Below are 18,967 nucleotides of genomic sequence, written 5' to 3'. Positions count from 1 at the left end.
TTCAGCATAGCACTAGAAGTCCTGGTGAGAACAAGAAGACAAGAAAAAGAAAAGGTTTCTGAAGTGGAAAGGAAGAAGCAAAATGGTCTCTATTTTTAGATGACATGATTTTACATATAGAAAATCCTGAAAACAACCTAAAAGCTGTTAGAACTGATCAATGAATTCAATAAACTTGCAGGACAAAATTAACTTCCAAAAATCAATAGCATTTTATATACTAATGACAAATTTTGGGAAAAAGAAATAAAAGAAATTGATCTTATTTACAATAGCATCAAAAACAATAAAAATAATTAGGAAAAATTTGACTAAGAAGATGAAATATCTCTATTCTAAAAGCTATTGATATAAGACATTGATGAAAGAAATTGAACAAGACACAGATAAATGGGAAATGTGTTCATGGATTGGAAGAATTAATTTTATTAAAATGTCATTACTACCAAAAGTTGTCTATAGATTCAGTGCAATCTCTATCAAGATTCCTATAGCATTTTTTTTTACAGTAGTAGAAAAAACCTCTTAAAATTTATAAGGAACCACAAAGACCCTGAGTAACTAAAGACATCCTGAGAAAGAAGATCATAAAGCTATACTCTATAGTTATCAAAACAGTGGACACACTGGAGAAAGAGAGGGTGGGAAGAATTGAGAGAATAGTAAAGACATATTTACACTACCATGTGTAAAATAGCTAGCTAGTGGGAAGCTATCTTTTCTCCACTGAGTATTCTTAGCTTCCTTGTCAAATATTAGTTGACTGTATATACTTGGGCTTATTCCTAGGCTCTCAACTCTTTTCCATTGATCTATTTGTCTACTTTTCTGCCAATATCATGCTGTTTTTTTTCTTTATATTAATAGGAGTATAATTTCTTTACAATGTTGTGTTAGTTTCTTCTGTCCAAGAATGTGAATCAACTGTATACATACATACATGCAAAATACAGGTATGACCTAAATCAAATCCCTTATGATTATACAGTGGAAGTGACAAGTAGATTCAAGGGATTAGATCTGATAGAGTGCCTGAAGAACTATGGATGGAGGTTCATGACATTGTACAGGAGGCCAAAACCATCCCCAAGAAAAAGAAATGCAAAAAGGCAAAATGGTTGTCTGAGGAGGCCTTACAAATAGCTGAGAAAAGAAGAGAAGCTAAAGGAAAAGGAGAAAAGGAAAGATATACCCATTTGAATGCAGAGTTCCAAAGAATAGCAAGGAGAGATAAGAAAGCCTTCCTTGGTGATCAGTGCAAAGAAATAGAGGAAAACAGTAGAATGGGAAAGACTAGAGATCTCTTCAAGAAAATTAGAGATACCAAGGGAAAATTTCATGCAAAGATGGGCACAATAAAGGACAGAAATGGCATGGACCTAACAGAAGCAGAAGATATTAAGAAGAGGTGGCAAGAATACACAGAAGAACTATACAAAAAAGATCTTCATGACCCAGATAACCATGATGGTGTGATCACTCACCTAGAGCCAGACATCCTGGAATGTGAAGTCAAGTGGACCTTAGGAAGCATCACTACGAACAAAGCTAATGGAGGTGATGGAATATCAGTTGAGCTATTTCAAATCTGAAAAGATGTTGCTGTGAAAATGTTTTACTCAATATGCCAGCAAATTTGTAATACTCAGCAGTGGCCACAGGACTGGAAAAGATCAGTTTTCATTCTAATCCCAAAGAAAGGCAATGCCAAAGAACATTCAAACTACCACACAATTGCACTCATCTCACAAGTTAGCAAAGTAATGCTCAAAATTCTCCAAGCTAGGCTTCAACAGAATGTGAACCATGAACTTCTGGATGTTCAAGCTGAATTTAGAAAAGGCAGAGGAAACAGAGATCAAAGTGCCAACATCCACTGGATCATCAAAAAAGCAAGAGACTTACAGAAAAACATCTCCTTCTGCTTTATTGATTGGGCCAAAGCCTTTAACTGTTTAGATCATAACAAACTGTGGAAAATTCTTAAAGAGATGGGAATACCAGACCATCTGACCTGCCTCCTGAGAAATCTGTATGCATGTCAGGAAGCAACAGTTAGAACTGGACATGGAACAACAGACTGGTATACATATATACCCCCATGCTCACTTCAGCATTATTTACAATAGCCAACACAAAGAAATAACTTAAGTGCCTGTTGATGAACGAATGGATAAGGTTGTGAGATACACACACACTGGAATATTATTCAGCCGTTAAAAATGAGGAAATCCTACCATTTGTGGTAACATGGATGGACTTTGAAGGCATTATGCTAAGTGAAATAACTCAGAGAAAGACAGACTATGTGATCTTACTTATATGTGGAATATAAAGAAAAAATAGCAACCAAAAGAAGAAAGAAAATATCCCGTGAACTCACAGGAAAAGAGATCAGACTTCTGGTTACCTGAGGTGGGGGGAGGAGAAATGGGAGGAAGGTGGTCAAAAGGTACAAATTTTTAGATATAAGTTAGTCCTGGGGATGTAATGTAAAACATGATGACCACAGCTAATACAGCTGTGTGATATATAGGAAAGTTGAGAGTAAATTCTATGAGTTCGAATCACAAGGAGAATTTTTTTTCCTTTTTTTCTTTTTATTGTATCTGTATGAGAAGATGTATTTTACTCAAACCTATTTGATAATCATTTCACAATATATGTAAATCAAATCATCAAACTGTTTGCCTTAGCTGTGTGCTTTAGCATCACGTATGTCAATTATTTCTCCATAAAACTGGAAAAAATTTGCTGAGTTTTGTTTTACGATTCATAACAATGGCTATCTTGGTAATTTTTCGTGGATGCTTGATTAAAAAAAAGGTTTGGTCTCTTGTTGGGTGGTCTTCTGCATGTGTCAGTCAGATCTCATTTGATTGTGTTGGTCAGTTCTCCTATATCCTTGTTCATAATCTGTCTAGTAGTTTTATCGGTTGTAGAGATAGAAGAACTTCAACACTGAGGGGGCTATTAGAGTCCTAAACTATAATTGTGGTTTGTCTATTTTTCTTTCCAGTTCTTTCTGCTTATGCTTAATGTGTTTTGAGACTCTGTTGCTTTGTGTACATACTTATGATCATTATATTTTCCTGGCTAACTGATACTTTTATTATTATGTAATATGTCACTTTGTCACTAGCAATGCTTTTGCTTTGTGCATGCATGTGTGCTCAGTTGCTCAGTTGTGTCTGACTCTTTGTGACCCCATGGACTGCAGCCTGCCAGGCTCCTCTGTCCATGGAATTTTCAGGCAAGAATACTGGAGTGGGTTGCCATTTCCTGCTCCAGGGGATCTTCCTGACCCAGGGATTGAACCGTCGTCTCCTGCATCTCCTGCATTGGCAGGCAGAGTCTTTACCACTGAGCCACCTGGGAAACCTGTTGTAGTCTACTTTATCTGCTATTAATATCAGCCACTCCTGCTTTTTTTTTTAAATGAATGGTTGCATAATATATATATTTTTTCCTTTTATTTTCAACCTATCTATGTCATTGAACATGAAGTGAGTTTCTTGTAAACAGAATATAATTGGGTTTTTTTTTTTTTTGTTGTTGTTAGTCCACTTTGCCAATCTCTAAGCTTGTATGTTTAGACCATTTACAGTTCAGGTAGTTATTAATGAGTTGGGACTTAAGTCTGATATTTTATTATTTGTTTTCTGTTTGTTTCTTTGTCTCAGTCCTCTGTTTCTGTTTTCTTGTCTTTCTGTGGATTGCTTGAACAGTTTTAGGATATTTTCATGATTTACTTTTTGAGGACATGGCTTTGTATAGTTTTCTTTGTGGTTGCTCCATTAAAAATTATTGTGGAAAATTATTCATAGTCCACTGGCAACAACATTTTGCCACTTTTAATGGTAAAACCTTCATTCCATTTAGGTCCCTTCACTCTTCCTATTTTAAAATATTATTGCCTTGAGTGTCAGATGGTGTAATCACTTTTGTTTTAATCATTGCATGTGATATAAAAAACTCATGGGAAGAAGCATTTACACACATTCCTGTTTTTTCATTATTCTTTCTTCCTTCTTGATGCTCCAAAAAATCTTTCTTCTGACATATGTAAACACCCATGTAACCGACACTTCCCTCAATATATAGAATGTTTTTACCAGAGGAAGTGCCTTCCTCCTATCCTAGAGGCAATCACTATTCTGATTTTTATCACCATGGGCTGGTTTTTATCTATGTGGAACCTCATGAAAATGGAATCATGCAATATATAGCCTTTTGTATCTAGTCTCTTCTATGCAATATAATGACCCTGAGTTTAACCTGTGTTGTATGTTTTAGCAGTTTTCAAAAAAAATTTACATTGGAGCATAGTTGATTAACAATTTTGTGCTAGTTTCAGGCGCACATCAAGTGATTCAGTTATTCCAATACATGTATCTGTTCTTTTGCAAAATCTTTTCTTATTTAGGTTATTCCTGAATATTGGGAAGCATTTCCTGTGCTAAATGGTAGGTCCTTGTTGGTTATCTGTTTTAAATATAGCAGTGTGTACATGTCAATCCCAAACTTCCAATCCCTCCCCGGATTCTTCCCCCATGGTAACCATCAATTTGTTCTCTAAGTCTGTGAGCCTCTTTCTGTGTTTTAAATAAGTTCATTTGTGTCATTTTTTAGATTCCACATATAAGTGATATCATATAATATTTGTCTTTCTTTGTCTGACTTACTTCACTTAATATGACTCTCTCCAGGTCCATCCATGTTGCTGCAACTGGCGTTATTTCATTCTTTTTAGCGGCTGAGTCATCTACTGTGGGCTCCCCTGGTGGCTCAACGGTAAAGAGTCCACCTGCCAATGAAGGAAATGCAGGTTTGATCACTGGGTCAGGAAGATTCCCTGGAGAAATTTTGAAATGGCAACCCACTCCAGTATTCTTGTCTGGGAAATCCCATGAACAGAGGAGCCCAGTGGGCTATAGTCCATGGGGTTGCAAAAGAGTCAGACATAACTTAGCAACTAAACAACGGCAAAAACAACATTTTATTGTATATGTGTACTGCATCTTTATCCATTCATCTGTCAATGGACATTTAAGTTGCTTCCATATCTTGGCTATTGTAAACAGTGCTGCAATGAACATTGGGGTGCATGTATCCTTTCAAACCATGTTTTTCTCTGGATATATGCCCAGGATTGGGATTGCTGGATCATATGGTAGCTCTGGGCTTCCCAGGTGGCACTAGTAGTAAACAGCCTCCCTGTCAATGCAGGAGGCATAAGGACGCGAGTTTGATCTCTTGGTCAGGAAGCTCCCCTGGAGGAGGGCATGGCAACCCACTCCAGTATTCTTGCCTGGAGAATCCCATGGACAGAGGAGCCTGGTGGGCTACAGCCCACAGGGTCACAAGAGTTGGACAGGACTGAAGTGACTTAGCACACACACATGGTAGCTCTATATTTAGTTCCTAAAGGAATACTCATACTGTTCTGCATAAAGGCTGTTACAGTTTACATTCCCACAACAGTGTAGGAAGGTTTCCTTTTCTCCACACCCTCTCTAGCATTTACTGTTTGTAGATTTAAGAGCAAATGCTTTCAGCTTTTCATCATTGAATATGATGTTGACTGCTGCTTTGTCACATATGGCCTTTATTATGTTGAGGTACATTCCCTCTATGCCCACTTTCTAGAAAGATTTTTTTTTATCATAAATGTTGAATTTTGTCAAAAGTTTTTCTGCATCTATTGAGATGATCACATGGTTTTTATTGTTCATAAAAACGTTGTTTTTAAAACATAAAACATAAAAACATAAAAAATTGTTGATGTGGTAAAGCACACTGACTGATCTGTGGATATTGAAAAATTCTTGCATCTCTGGGTTAGATTCCACTTGATAGTGGTACATGATCCTTTTAATTTTGTTGGATTTGGATTGCTACTATTTTGTTGAGGATTTTTGTGTTTATGTTTATCAGTGGTAACTGGTCTGTAAATTTTTTGGTGATATCTTTGTCTGATTTTGGTATCAGAGTGATGGTGACCTCATAGAAAGAGTTTGGGAGTACTCCTTTCTCTGCAATTTTTGGGGATAGTTTCAGAAAAATAGGTTTTAACTCTTCTCTAAATGTTTGAGAGAATTTGCCTGTGAAGCCATCTGGTCTTGGACTTTCATTTGTTGGAAGTTTTTAAATCACAGTTTCATTTCAGTACTTGTGATTGGTCTGTTCATGTTTTCTATTTCTTCTGGTTCAGTCTTGGGAGACTGTATCTTTCTAAGAATTTGTCCATTTCTTCCAGGTTGTCCATTTTATTGGCATATATTTGCACATATGGGTAGGCGTGCATGCTTAGTTTCTCAGTCGTGTCTGACTCTTTGCAACCCCATGGACTGTAGCCTTCCAGGCTTCTCTGTCCATGGAATTTTCCAGGTAAGAATACTGGAGTGGGTTGCCATTTCCTACTCGAGGGGATCTTCCTGATGCAAGGATTGAACCCACATCTCTTGCAGCTCCTGCACTGTCAGGCAGATTCTATACCACTGTGCCGCCTGGGAAGCCCAACGTTGCTTGTAATAGTCTCCTATGATTCTTCATATTTCTGTGATGTCCATTGTAACTTCTCCTTTTTCATTTCTAACCATAGTGATTTGAGCTCTTCCCCCCCCCCCTTTTTTTCTGGATGACTCTGGCTAACATTTTATCAATTTGGTTTATTTTTTCAAAGAACGAGTTTTTAGTTGCATTGATCTTTTCTGTTGTTTTCTTTATTTTTATTTCATTTATTTCTGCTCTGATCTTTATGATTTCTTTCCTTCTACTAACTTTGGGTTTTGTTTGTTCTTCTTTTTCTAGCTGCTTTAGGTATAAGCTTAAGTGTAAGCTTAGGTTGTTTATTTGTAATTTCTCTTACTTCCTGCAGTAAGACTGTATTGCTATAAACTTCCCTCTTAAAATTGCTTTTACCATATCCCATAGGTTTTGGATTGTTGTGCTTTCATTATTATTTGTCTCTATGAAGAAAATGTTAGAGCTAGGGTGCCTCTCTAGCATCTGCCTCCAGAAGAAGGAAGCACATAGTGTATCCAGTCTAAATATAAGCCCCCTGTTCAGAGCAGGACTAGTGACACCTCCTCATGCCAACATGGTCAAGCTTCAGCTTTCTCTTTTCTTCACATTCCTCTTCTCTCAGAAGGGATATTTTTCAATTTCCCCTTTGATTTCTTCAGTGATCCATTGATTGTTAGGTAGCATATTGTTTAATCTCTACATGTCTGCATTTTTTAGTTTCTTTTTTCTTGTAGTTGATTTCTAATCTCATGGTGTTGTGGTCAGAAAAGATGTTTGAAATGGTTTCAATTTTCTTAAGTTTACTGAGACTTGCTTTGTGGTTCAGCATGTGATCAATCCTGGAGAATATTCCATGTGCACTTGAGAAGAATGTGTATTCTGTTGCTTTTGGATGGAATGCTGTACAAATATCAGTTAAGTATATCTGGTCTAATGTGCCATTGAAGACTGGTGTTTCCTTATTGATCTTTTGTCTGGATGATCTGTCCACTGCTGAAAGTGGGGTGTTAAAGTCTCCCACTATTATTGTATTACTGTCAATTTCTCCTTTTATGGCTGTTAGCATTTGCCTTATATATTGAGGTGCTCCTATATTGGATGCATATATAATTGTTATATCTTCTTGAAATGAACCCTTTTTCATTATGTAGTCTTTGTCTCTTGTAACAGTCTTTATTTTAAAGTCTATTTTGTCTGATATAAGTATTGCTACTCCAGTTTTCTTTTGATTTTCATTTGCATGGAATATCTTTTTCCATCTGTTTTAGTGGTTTTTTTCATTTCAATTGCTGAATTGTGTGCCATTATATTGAATATATCACAATTTGCTTATCCAGTCTTCTTTTGATAAACATCTGGATTGTTTCCAGTTTTTGGTTACTATGAGTATAGCTCCTATGAGCATAGTTTTTTTTGTATGAGGCTTTGTGAATTTATGTTTTTATTTCTCTTGGATAAAAACCTAAAGCATGGGTTTGCATTTTTTTTTCCTTATAGGGTTCCTAGCAACATATTGGCTCCAAAATTTACAAGATAGCTGGGAAGAATTACTCTCCTCCCAACAGTGTTAGAGTACTTTAGTTAAATGTTCACACAAAGTAAAATCTGCCTTTAATGAAGGAAAAATTTTAATCAAACTTTCATTTATTCTGTCTCTTTTTTTCTTAAGTGATTGACCCTTCAGAGTGGCTCCAAAATTCTACCTCTCAGCTCCTTTAATCAATGTTTCTAGACTGAGCCTGAATACTTTGAAATGTTTACCCGAGTGAATTTTTTCCTTCTCTTCTTATCAGATACTTAGTGTCTCCAAGCCTCTGTTTTCTCATCTACCAAATGGATATAAGAATCATGCTTTATCTCAGTGGGTTGTTCCGAGAATTAAATGCGGTAATTTATATTAAACCCTAGCACCATATTTGGCAGAGACTTAGTAAGGGCTCAACAGTCATATTAGCTATTATTTTTATTGCTGGGATTTCTGTCACTGCTCTTACGCTGTGTCTTCAAATACTCTGTGTGTACTTTGTCCGGAGTTAATAATTATCTCTAGAATTATTGCTCCCTCTTGGCATGAGGGGAAGTGTTTTCATTCCTCCTTTGCTTCATTGATTGAAGGAGAACTGATCCCAGGGGTGACTCTAACACCTGCCTCCAGGAGAAGGAAGCATGTGGTGTCTCCAGTCTAAATATAGGCACCCTGTACAGAGCAGGACTAGTGACACCCCTCAGGCTAACACGGTCAAGCTCCAACTTTCTCTTTTCATCTCATTTCTCTTCTCTCAGAGCAAGCAGGGTTTTCAGTTGTTCTCTGCCACTTTCTCAATTCTTCACCGGATACTGTGATATTGTCGGTGAGTTTCATTGAGAGTGGTAGGGGGAGGGATTGGCAGGAGAGTGTGTTCATGTGCGTATTTAGGAGTATCAGTAAAGGACACAGATGAATTGGGAGAGAGGAGATGGGTACGTAGGAGAAAAGAGGTCAGTGGGATAAAGGATGAGATAGGGACTGCAGCATGACAGAGCTCAGGGTAGGGACTGCTGGGGGAGAGGTCAGTGGGACAAGGAGGTGGCTTTGGTTGGGAATGTAAATGCAGAAAGTGGCCAGGAAAAGCACCAGAAGAATATGGGAGAAGAGAGACTTGAAAGTTTTGAAGGCAGTTCATAGAGCAGTCAGAATCAGACTGTACCAGGACAGGGGATATAAGTGGGGCTGTTCATGAAAATGGCTCAGATTGTGAGCACCACCTTGGAAAAACAACCAAAGTTACTGGTGAAAGGATAACTGACTAATTCCATGGTCCATTTGTTCAAATGTTTCCTAAGTTCCAGTAAACCAGATGCTGTGCTTAGTACTATGAACTCCCGAATCCCAAAGTAAGGAGGACTCTTAAGGAAACTTTATGTGGGTAATCTGGGTGTCAGGTGTGTGTAAAGCAGAAAAATCCTCATTCATTCTGCCATCCTACATTCTTCAGAATGGATACAGAAATTGGGAGAAGAGGTTGTGTCTTGGTACTGGGGTCTTCCTTGTTTCTGCCATCACATCATAAGACTATTGCTATATTTACACATGATACACCACCATATGATTACTTAAATGTTGACAAAATCCTCAAAATGCTTATGAGGAGTGAAGCAAATGGGGGTAGTGGGACATTTTTCTTGAGATGTTTATTTATTAAAAAAAATGAGTCTCTATTAAAGATATGTTAGTGAATTAAGGGCATATCAGGGCCTCTGCAACATAAATAACACTGGTTTTAGATTATGGAGCATTTTACATGCCAGCTTTCAGTGTACATGAGTAAGAGTGAGGCTATTAGAAGTATAAATCTGAATTTGCTCTAATTTATTAAAAGGGTGAGCCATTTATAAATGTCAGTGCTTTATGTATTATTAGAAGCAAACTTCTTGTGACACATCCCCCAACTATGCTTCCATACACTGTGCTGCACACAGAGGCCAGCCTTATAATCTAGAGTGGGAGGGAGAAGGCTATTCTCTCTGTTAGAGACATGGCTTCAGTGTTTAGACCCTGTGCACTTTAAAGAACCTGAGAGTGGTGAAAAGTGCTTGAGATCTGAAACACATGCCCCGGAAAAATGGCAAAATAAAATTAATACTTGTTTAAATAAATGTTTAGATAATACAACTAGGCAAAAAGTAATTGACTTAACTCCTATACGTTTATCTTACAATTATATCTGATGTGGTTTGTGGGTGAATTTTAGTATGTTGTTATGAGAGTTAGAAGAATCTTCCAAAATAAAGATGCGTTAAGACATGAAAGGCTTTTATATAATCCCTTAGAAATAGAGTGAAGTGAAGTGAAGTGAGGTGAATTCGCTTAGTTGTGTCCGACTCTTTGCGACCCCATGGACTTTAGCCTACCAGGATCCTCAGTCCATGGGATTTTCCAGGCAAGAATACTGGAGTGGGTTGCCATTTCCCTTTCCATAGAGAGAGAGTAGGCATAACCAAAAAATAGAGTTGGATGGGACTCACAGGAAGAAAAGAAGACACTAGGAAGAAAGAGAGAGCAGAGTCTGGTCAGGGGCTGCAGGGAAGAAGCGGCTTCACTTCTCCTCCCTGGACTGAATCTTCCCTGATTCCCACTCCTAGTTCTTGGTCCTGGAGCGGAAGCTCTGATGCCCATCGCTGTGCCATGTCCCTGGGGATTCTGTAAATAATGGAGATAATCTGTTTCTGCTTTGACAGATACATGTGTTTCAAAGCACTTGAGGGAAGCCTAGCAGACAGTTCTGATCCAACTAAGTCCATCACTGTGAGCTTTCCTGGTATACCACAAAGCCCTCAGATCTTATTTTTTTTTTTTGCTGAACCGAAGGGCATGTGGAACTTCACTGACTAGAGATCAAACCCTCATCCCCTGCAGCAGAAGTGTGGAGTCTTAACCACTGGACTGCCAGGGAAGTCCCCCAGGTCTTGGTTTTGAGACACTATCTGAGAGATTTGTTTTCTTTTTTCTCTCCTTGGGTACTTCTCTCATCCCTTTACCTCTTCTTTATCCCTAGAAAAGAAACTTCCTTTGGTTATATTTAGATGAAGAATAAGACTTTAATATTGCTGAATATTCATTAATGTGTTTTGCTTAGTGAAAATAATACAATAGGATGATGGCCAAATAGGTTTATAAATAATAATGATCTACTATTCTGAGCACTTTATATGAATTAACTCATTTAATCCTCTTAATTACCTCACAAGGGCTTCCCTGGTGGCTCAGATGGTAAAGAATTGGCCTGCAATGCAGGAGACTCAGGTTTGATTCCTGGGTCAGCAAGATCCCCTGGAGAAGGGAATGGCTACCCACTCTAGTACTCTTGCCTGGAGGATTCCATGGACAGAAGAGCCCGGCAGGCTACAGTCCACGGGGTGGCAAAGCATAGGATATGACCGAGTGACTAAAACTTTCACTTTTCACCTCATAAAGTTCATTGTTATCCACATCTTACAAATGAGAAAATGGAAGCGTGCAGAAGTAAAGTGGCTTGCCTAGGATCATCAAGTTAGGGAAGAACTGGGAAATTAACCCAGAAGTTGGCTCCAGAAGCCAGGGTCCTCACGTACCATACCATATTCTCTCCCACTCACCATGGCTCCTTGCCTCATCTCTGTTGTTCTTTTTTTTTTTTTTTTTTTGCTCATCTGCATCTGGATATTTTCTTAGGGCTTGGACAGGTTCTCACTGTGAGACTTTGATGTGTTCCTTGTGCCTGTGATCTCTGACTCTTTCCTAAATGAGTCTAAAACTCTTCTGCTTAGAACCCTCAGCAGAGATGAGGTGGAGCCCTGGGAAGGCACTGAACGAAATGAAAGTCCTTCTTCACACAGGCAGATGCCTTTTCCAGAACCTCATAAACAGCCAACCAGGCCTCACAGTCCCTCTTCCACTCTTGAATTTGGTGTCTCACTAATGAGGTTATAAGACATTATTAGAATTATAGGCAGAGAGCCCAGGTTGTTATGTGGTCATATATCAGGTATCGTTTATTGAGAAGGTGTATGTTAACAACTAGTAGGGTTGGGAGAAGTGGTGAGAAAAATTTTCAGTAAATTTCCTTCTAAGGAAAATGAATTTGTTTTTTGGTGGGGCTTTTTTACTTTTATCTTTTTTTAAATTGACGGATAACTGCTTTACAATGTTGTGTTAATTTCTGCTGTACGACAACATGAAGAAGTATATATATATCCCTCCCTCTTCAGCCTTTCTGGTAGGGTTTTATTTATATAAATTTGGGGTTGATGCTTCAGAATAGAGGCAGGGCAGTGTTACCAGTGGCCCTTCATCTCTGTGCTTATCCCGGGAAAGCTCAGCCTCTCCTCTGAATAGAAGTCAAATGAGTATCTAAAATATACTGGGCCAGAAGGAGGTCAAATTATTAACTCCTCTGAGGCCCTTACTTGTTTGAAGCTGGCCCTGGTCCCTTCCCTGTGTCCAATTTAAGTCCCATTGCATCCTCTGCACAGGCCGTTATGCTCTGAGCAAGTGCATCTGCATAGAGGCAGGGGGATGGACTCATAAACTAGGGCTTTTATTCCTTTGGATGCCCTCCTCCCTGGGACCATCTGAATGCCATTATCAGTAGGTCCATCTATTAATAGTATAGCCCCAATTCTTCCCTTGCTCTCTCTATGGTCTCTTTCCTCCATATTCCCTTCCAGATGTTTAATCACTCATTCCTTCCCTAATCCTAAGAGCTGACAGTCCACAGCTTCAGAAGGAAATAAATCTTACCTGAGTGGTGGGAGAAGTGAAGGCAAAGAAAGCCTTTTGCCTAAATTTTCTTAGCCAAAGGGAAATCTGAATTTTTTGAGAGTGAAGGAAAAAGTGGGATGAAAAGGAGGGCTATGTTAGTGGAGCCAGAGAGGTGTGTATTGATTTCCTGTACTCGGAATACTTTTCCTTGGGTGCTCTTAAGGATAAAGAGATTTAAACACAACTTTTATGGAATCATTTTGGGGAAGAGCAAGCAATGAATATGAACCCCTCTCAATTTCACCAACTGCTCTGCTCCTCACAGCCTTTAGGGAAAGTTTTAATTTGGGTCAGAATGAAGGAATATATTTTTCAGACTCCTATTGGATTGCCGCTTGCCGCTCCATTTCCATGAGTGCCAGGATATTAGCAAATTTCATGTGAAATGTTCAAAGTAATAGCCAGATAAGTTTAATGTGATTAAGTATAATCAAGTTAAATATAGTTTAGCTAATAGGTGTTCAGGAAGGAAATGTATTGTTATGAACATGGGCCATTACAAAGTGATATGTTTTAAGAAAGTATTTTAAGGTTAAAATTTGAGTAAGCAGAGAGGAAAGGGAAGGGAAATTCAGGTTAACACAGAAGGAACAAAATCTTGTGGGAAGAAAAAAGTACAACACAGGTAAGAGGGCAAATGCTGCTTGGGTGGAAATGGTAGAATGAGGTCAGAAATGTAGGATGGGACCAAAGTTTGGGAGCAGAGTGGCTGGATGCAGGGTGAAGCCTCTATTGATTCTTGAAGAGTGATTGTCACAGAAGCTCTCCCTGCAAATCAAGCACCAAGGGTCAGAAGTCATTTCCACACCCAACTGAGCCTTGTCTAGGAGAACATTCCCCTACAGAGTTCCATGGTTCAGAAACCAATGCTATCTTTTGTGATCTCTGTATGTACTCAGAGGTGCTTTCTGTTCCTATGCCTTTCAGCAGACTCATCTTCTTCTGTCATTATAGAGATGATCCTAAAGCACATCATGACTCACACCAACTTCACCATCTTCCACCCTGCAGTTTTTGTCCTTTTGGGCATCCCTGGGTTGGAAGCTTATCATGTTTGCCTGTCAATACCCTTCTGCCTCATGTATATCACTGCAGTTCTGGGCAACAGTATCCTGATAATGGTCATCATCACAGAACGTAACCTTCATGAGCCCATGTACTTCTTCCTCTCCATGCTGGCCATCACGGACATCCTGCTGTCCACCACTACTGTCCCCAAGGCCCTAGCCATCTTTTGGCTCCATGCTCATGACATTGCCTTTGATGCCTGTGTCACCCAAGTTTTCTTTGTCCACATGATGTTTGTGGGGGAGTCAGCCATCCTATTAGCTATGGCCTTTGACCGGTTTGTGGCCATCTGTATCCCCCTGCATTACAAGACAATGCTAACATGGCCTGTGGTGGGAAGGATTGCTGTGGCCATTGTCACCCGAAGTTTCTGTATCATCTTCCCGGTGATCTTCTTGTTGAATCGACTGCCTTTCTGCCGGACCAATATCATCCCCCACTCCTATTGTGAGCATATTGGAGTGGCCCGCTTGGCCTGTGCTGACATCACCGTTAACATCTGGTACGGCTTCTCAGTGCCCATTGTCATGGTCATCTTGGACGTGATCCTTATCGCGGTGTCGTACTCACTGATCCTCCGAGCAGTGTTTCGTTTGCCCTCCCAGGACGCTCGGCACAAGGCCCTCAGCACCTGTGGTTCCCACCTCTGTGTCATCCTCATGTTTTATGTCCCCTCCTTCTTTACAGTATTGACCCATCGCTTTGGACATAACATACCTCGGCATGTCCATATCCTGCTAGCCAATCTTTATGTGGTGGTGCCACCAATGCTCAACCCCATCGTCTATGGCGTAAAGACTAAGCAGATCCGGGACGGGGTGGTCCACCGGTTCTTTGATATTATGGCTTGGTGCTCTGCTTCCTCTCTGGGCTAATGGCTTCCTTTGAATCCTCACTCCCAGCTTTATCAAGGAAACTAGGTGTGAAGCACAGAGATTTCCTGGACTGAGAGAGCTTTTCCTTTCCTTCCTCTCTCTCTTCCTTTTTCTTCATCTTCCTTCTGGTTTTTCCAGACACTCCAAGCCTCCTATCTCTGTACATCTATTGAATCTTGTGCAGATCTCAAAATGTATGTACTGAGTTATTATGGGTTTTTATTTGTACACCTAACTGACTGTAAACTCTTTGAAATCAGAAGAGTGTGTATCACTCATATTTGTTTGCTCAGTACTTCACAAAATGCCTGGAACATAATAAAATGTTTGAAAAATGAATGACAGCACATTTACCTCCTCAAAGTTAGAAAGTGCATCTCTATTATGCACTGAATGTTCAGCTAAATTAGTCCACAAACCCAGTGATTGGTAAACTATTTCCTTACAAAGGTAGTTTGGTGTCTTAGAGACAAATAAGCTGCTGACACAGTACAGGTCTTCTTGTCACACATTTGCCATATCTCAGAGACTAGGGAATATCAAGGGTGGAGGAAACAGGGTTCTCTTGATATTCTCTTATAGTTGGCTTCTGACTAACCTCAATATTAGGAATTATAGCACATTGTTCCTGGCCAGGTTGGCAAAATTGGAGTAGTTTCTTGAAGTTACTGATCTGGACTCTAATTCTTTCATGCTTTTTCAGAAAAGGCCATATATACTCATTTCCTCATCCACAAACTGTGCTAATGGGTCCCCCATCTCTCTCTTCTTCCTAGAATTCTCATTTGAGTTTCAGATACATAAAAATCCACCTATCAACTGAGTATACCATTCATGGTAGCTTTTCTTGTTGTTCCTTTTCTTAGAAACTAGATTATGATAATTGTATCAACTTCATTGAACCGGAAACCCTGGGGAGTTACTCAAATTCTTCCTCTCTAGCCTGCTCCCCAAGAATTGGTTGTTACTGATATTGATTCTACTACTAAATAGATCTGGGTAGCTTTTGAAATTGTATCGGGATTCCAGTCCTGTCCCCATCATTTTCCAGCTGTGTGAACTTGTGAAATTTATTCAATGTTTTTAGTCCTCAATTTTTAAGTCTGTAAAATGAGAGCAGAAAAAGAAACCTGTGGGGATGAGAAGATTAAATGAAATAAACCATATATACAGCACTTATTTTTAGCTCATAGTAATAAGTATCTGAGAAATAGTTCACTAAGGCTATCAGTATTGTTAGGTTTCTTTTTAACATTGTTTCTATCCATTACTTTTATTCCCTATCATCTTTCACATCAGATATTGCATTAGTTTTTAAGTTGATTTCAATATTTTTAATCTTTTACACTGTAAACTCAACTATAAATTGACCCAAAGTTAAGCATTCTAAAGGGCATGGCCAATCATACTACTTTATGTCAAATATTTTCAAATAGTCTTCATTACTTACAGAAGTGTTTTCCACAGAATATTTTGTAGAAATAATAGGTATCATAATGGATGTTTTACAGAAAATTTCCGTAGCCAAATAAGCATGAAATATGCTGACACTGTGAGTCATGCACATGGCTATCCAAGAGAGAGAGGGCTAGAGTTTTCAGCCTTTCCCACACATTTGTGACCATAGATATTTGTATCTATGTTTATGTAACTTCTTGATAGCATGTCAATTTACACTGGTAAAGTAACCTGGAGTTTGATCAGCCCCAATTTGGTAGTCATAGGACCACAGAGTAATATGTAGACTAAGCATTAATTTAATAGTCTAATAATTTAATAATCTAGCCCTGATTTACTTTTCTATCATTACCTCAAAACACATCACCATGTAGTAGTACATTAATACATAATATTGTAATATTAATGATAATAATAACTATAACAAAAGCTAATCTTTAGTAAGAAATTACTGTATGCTAGGAACCCTGTTAAGTGCTCTGCTGCATGAACTCATTTAATCCTCATACAACCTCATGAGATAGTACTGTTGCTGCCTCTGTCTGATACATGGGGCACCAAAAGCTCTGCTAGGATGAATAATCAAGACCACACAGCTGGCAAACAGTAGAGTCCTAATGTCAACTCCTCTTTGAAGTCTTTGCCAATCTCCCCCAACTCAGAGGTGATCATCTTGTTCTCTGGGTCTCACAGCAAGGGTATTTATGGTTTCAGCTCATTATTTATCACTCTATGAAACCATGAGAACTTGAGTTTTGTGAGGACAGAGAATTTGTCTCATTCATTATTATGGTTCTCGAATCTGGCATAGAGGTCAATGTGTATATTACTGGATTGATTATTTTAAAATGTTGGTGAGGTCGTTGACCTTTGGACCTTTCATTGTTAAGTAGCATCTAATTTTATGACTGGGAATCATTTGGACACACACACACACCGCTTAGCTCCTCCTGACCTACTATTTCTTCTACATCCCCACAGGTTTCCATGTTCATTGAGGTCCAGCAATATAGGCAGGGCTTTAACATTCTGTGTACTGACTAGCAGCAATTAGTATCCACTAGTCCACTCTGTGTCTGTATGTTAGCCTGAGAAATGGAATTGTTAGCAGGTGGAGTTTGGACAGACTGCTGTAGCTAGGAGTAGATTACCCACCCTCTCTGGTCAGTGACCTCTGGAGACTAGTCCTAAGGGGATCTGCTTTGTCCAATTAAATGAGATGCTCCCTAAAGACTTGGTAGGGTAGCAACTCTTTCCTCGCCTAAAGGATTCCTACAGCTGAGATATAAATACTGTCCTATTTCACTCCACAGTCTGCATCTGGCATCTTCTTTCATGTGTTGGGGAAGCATGCATGAAACTGGGGTAAGTTTCTGGGAAGGGAATAAATATTTTTCTCACAGGATTTTTAGGTTTTCCTGGAATAAAATCCAATAAACTGTTTGTCCAGACACTGTCTTCTCAGGCCCTCTGTATAAAGTAGTATAAATATACACTATTCAGAAGTGTGTATATCTTGACATATTGAACTGCTGCAGACATTTTTGCTACATGGTGCTGGGACTACAGCTAATTTCCCCCCCAGAATATTATAGTAGTATAAAAAATAGTGGAACATTGAAAAGTAGGTATAGTAAAACTCACAACTTAGTGTAAGTTGAAATATTTATATGAAAACTAGAATGTATTACAATTTTATTGGTTTTAACTGTAGCCTACCAGACTCCTCTGTCCATGGAATTCTCCAGACAAGAATACTGGAGTGGGTAGCCATTCCCTTCTCCAGGGGATCTTCCCAACCCAGGGACTGAACCTGGGTCTCCTGCATTGCAGGCAGATTCTTTACCATCTGAGCCACCAGGGAAGCCCACAATAGAAGAAACTCAAATAATATTTTTCAAAATAAATTTATGGAAACATTTAACCATTAAAACCACAGAAAACATGTACCGGTGGCCCTGAAAAGCACAGGTTTGAACTGCACAGGTCCACTTATATGAAGATTTTTTTTCAATAGTAAATACTACAATACAAAACCATCCATGGTTGGTTGAATCCACGGATGTTGTTTAGTCGCTAAGTTGTGTCTGACTCTTTTGCGACCCCATGGACTATAGCCCACCAGGCTCCTCTGTCCATGGGATTCTCCAGGCAAGAATACTGGAGTGGGTTGCCATTTCCTTCTCCAATAGGGAGGGTCCACTGTAAAGTTACACACAGATTTTCTACTATTTGGTAGGTAGGTGCACACAATGCTTGCATTGTTCGGAGGTCAGCTCTAGGGACTGAGGGACTCCCATTTTTCCTTTTGTCTTGGGTTCCAATGTGGTTCAGTACAGCATTATCAGTCCAATCTTTATTTAAAATTCTGATGTTTTGTTCACTGTGATAGTTCATATGATTTTGATTAAAAAAAAAATAAAACCGGAGGGAGGAGCCAAGATGGCGGAGGAATAGGACAGCGAGACCACTTTCTCCCCTACAAATTCATCCAAAGAACATTTGAACGCTGAGCAAATTTCACAAAACAACTTCTGATCGCTAGCAGAGGACATCAGGCGCCCAGAAAAGCAGCCCATTGTCTTCGAAGGGAGGTAGGACAAAATATAAAAGATAAAAAGGGAGACAAAAGAGCTACGGACGGAGACCCGTCCCGGGAAGGGAGTCTTAATAGAGGAAGTTTCCAATCACCAGGAAACCCTCGCACTGGCAGGACTGGGGGAAGTTTTCGGCAATCTAACTGGGAGGAAAAATTAAA

At 39.1% G+C, this 18,967-nt stretch overlaps 1 protein-coding gene across 1 annotated transcript; it reads left to right on the top strand.

Moving 5' to 3' along the window:
- The first annotated feature begins 13,092 nt into the window (after positions 1-13,092).
- Positions 13,093-14,751, top strand: OR52B2 (olfactory receptor family 52 subfamily B member 2). The gene has a single exon (XM_020904689.2). It carries the CDS (start codon positions 13,660-13,662, stop codon positions 14,749-14,751), a length of 1,092 nt encoding a protein of 363 aa, XP_020760348.2. The 5' UTR covers positions 13,093-13,659.
- The last annotated feature ends 4,216 nt before the right edge of the window (positions 14,752-18,967 follow it).

Source organism: Odocoileus virginianus, unplaced genomic scaffold (genome assembly GCF_023699985.2).
Source record: "Odocoileus virginianus isolate 20LAN1187 ecotype Illinois unplaced genomic scaffold, Ovbor_1.2 Unplaced_Contig_20, whole genome shotgun sequence".
Classification (NCBI taxonomy): Eukaryota; Metazoa; Chordata; class Mammalia; order Artiodactyla; family Cervidae; genus Odocoileus; species Odocoileus virginianus.
Note: the sequence above shows the minus strand (reverse complement) of the source record. Positions and strands in the feature narration are given on the sequence as shown.